This window comes from Nematolebias whitei, chromosome 19 (genome assembly GCF_014905685.2).
Source record: "Nematolebias whitei isolate Nwh7 chromosome 19, NemWhi1, whole genome shotgun sequence".
Lineage (NCBI taxonomy): Eukaryota > Metazoa > Chordata > Actinopteri > Cyprinodontiformes > Rivulidae > Nematolebias > Nematolebias whitei.
This window is the reverse complement of record NC_056516.1, coordinates 39,726,392-39,727,811: the sequence shown is the minus strand read 5'-3', so window position 1 is coordinate 39,727,811 and position 1,420 is coordinate 39,726,392. Positions and strand designations below refer to the sequence as shown.

The 1,420-nt window shown below is 45.1% G+C and overlaps 1 protein-coding gene across 1 annotated transcript in view; it reads left to right on the top strand.

The window, feature by feature from the left end:
* Window positions 1-494: 494 nt before the first annotated feature.
* eya3 (EYA transcriptional coactivator and phosphatase 3) overlaps window positions 495-1,420 on the top strand; it is a gene marked incomplete at its 5' end in the record, with an annotated part of 9,054 nt that continues 8,128 nt past the window's right edge. Inside the window, 2 exon segments of the mRNA XM_037693171.1 lie at window positions 495-575; window positions 644-698. Coding sequence (XP_037549099.1) covers window positions 495-575; window positions 644-698 — 136 coding nt within the window.

Genomic DNA, 1,420 nt, shown 5'->3' with positions numbered 1-1,420 from the left:
TGTTGTTGTTGTTGTTGTTGTTGTTGTTGTTGTTGTTGTTGTTGTTGTTGTTGTTGTTGTTGTTGTTGAGCAGTTTGACAACAGTTTCTGTTTTAAATGTGCCCTATAAATAAAGTTGACTGACTTGACCAAATCCCCGATTGCTTTCTGGGCACTTACAAAGCTGCCCACTGCTCCACCTGGTCCACCTGGTCCTCTGCTCCACCTGGTCCTCTGCTCCACCTGGTCCACCTGGTCCTCTGCTCCACCTGGTCCTCTGCTCCACCTGGTCCTCTGCTCCACCTGGTCCTCTGCTCCACCTGGTGCACCTCACGTGGTTAAATGCAGAGAACTTATTGAGCCGTTGTATGGAAACGTTCATGCTTTCAAGTTCAACGATGTTCAGTCTGGTCATCTGGACGGTTTCTTTCTTTGCCGAGACGTTTCATCCGAATCTTCAGTCTGAGAAATACTTACAGTGATGACCATCTCAGACTTCCCTTCTCTGGACACAGGTGATCAGAAGCAGTCCACCGCAGACGGAGGAGCAGCCAGCCAGGTGTGTGAGGATGCAGTGAACCCATATGCACATGCAGGTGAGAACGCACTTCCTGCTTCCTGCAGACCTCCAACAGAACATGATCTAAACCCGTTTCCTTTACAGCTTCAGACTCAGCAGCCACAGCTGACTACAGCCAGCAGGTCTATCAGGAGACCAGGTGAGTCAGACCATGTGACGGACTCATCCTACACCTGTGCTTTTAGAATCGTTAGTTCCAACATGATGTGCAGATTTCTTGTTGTAGTTCAAGAACCAGGCAGCAGGTGGAGGTTCATCTCAGACTGCATGAAGTTCATGAAGCTTCACTGTCGGATTCATGGTTTCAACCATGAAACCTTCTGATGAACACAAGAACTATCTGAACATCATCACTGGACAGAACAGACACGAACTCCTACAGAACTGAAATTATTTAAAATCATTTACCCGTAAATATTACCCAGAAGTCTCATAGAGGTCATGTGACCAGAAGTCTAAAAGTACCGGTGGAATACAGTAAATATTCATTAAATCAGTTCCTTTGATTTTATTGTTAAACATTTTGTTAACAGCTGCAGTTTGTAAATACATTGGACGTGATTTCTGCTCAGCAGAGCTCATGAGGAGGAGGGAGGACGGGGCAAGAGCCCCCCACCCCCCGATCTCCTCTGTTCTGTGCGGAGCTTAAATGAGTTTAAACACATATTTACTGTACACAGAAAAATATTTTTAAAACTTTAATTTAAATATGTATCGGTCTTGACTGACTGCTTTAAACATAAACCTGACAATTCTCTGCTGAGCTCTCAGAAAGGAGAGCGGGGAAGAACCCCCCAGTTGTCTCCATGTTCGGGCGAGAGTTTAAAGTGAGATCCTGTTATATAAACGCATATTATATAT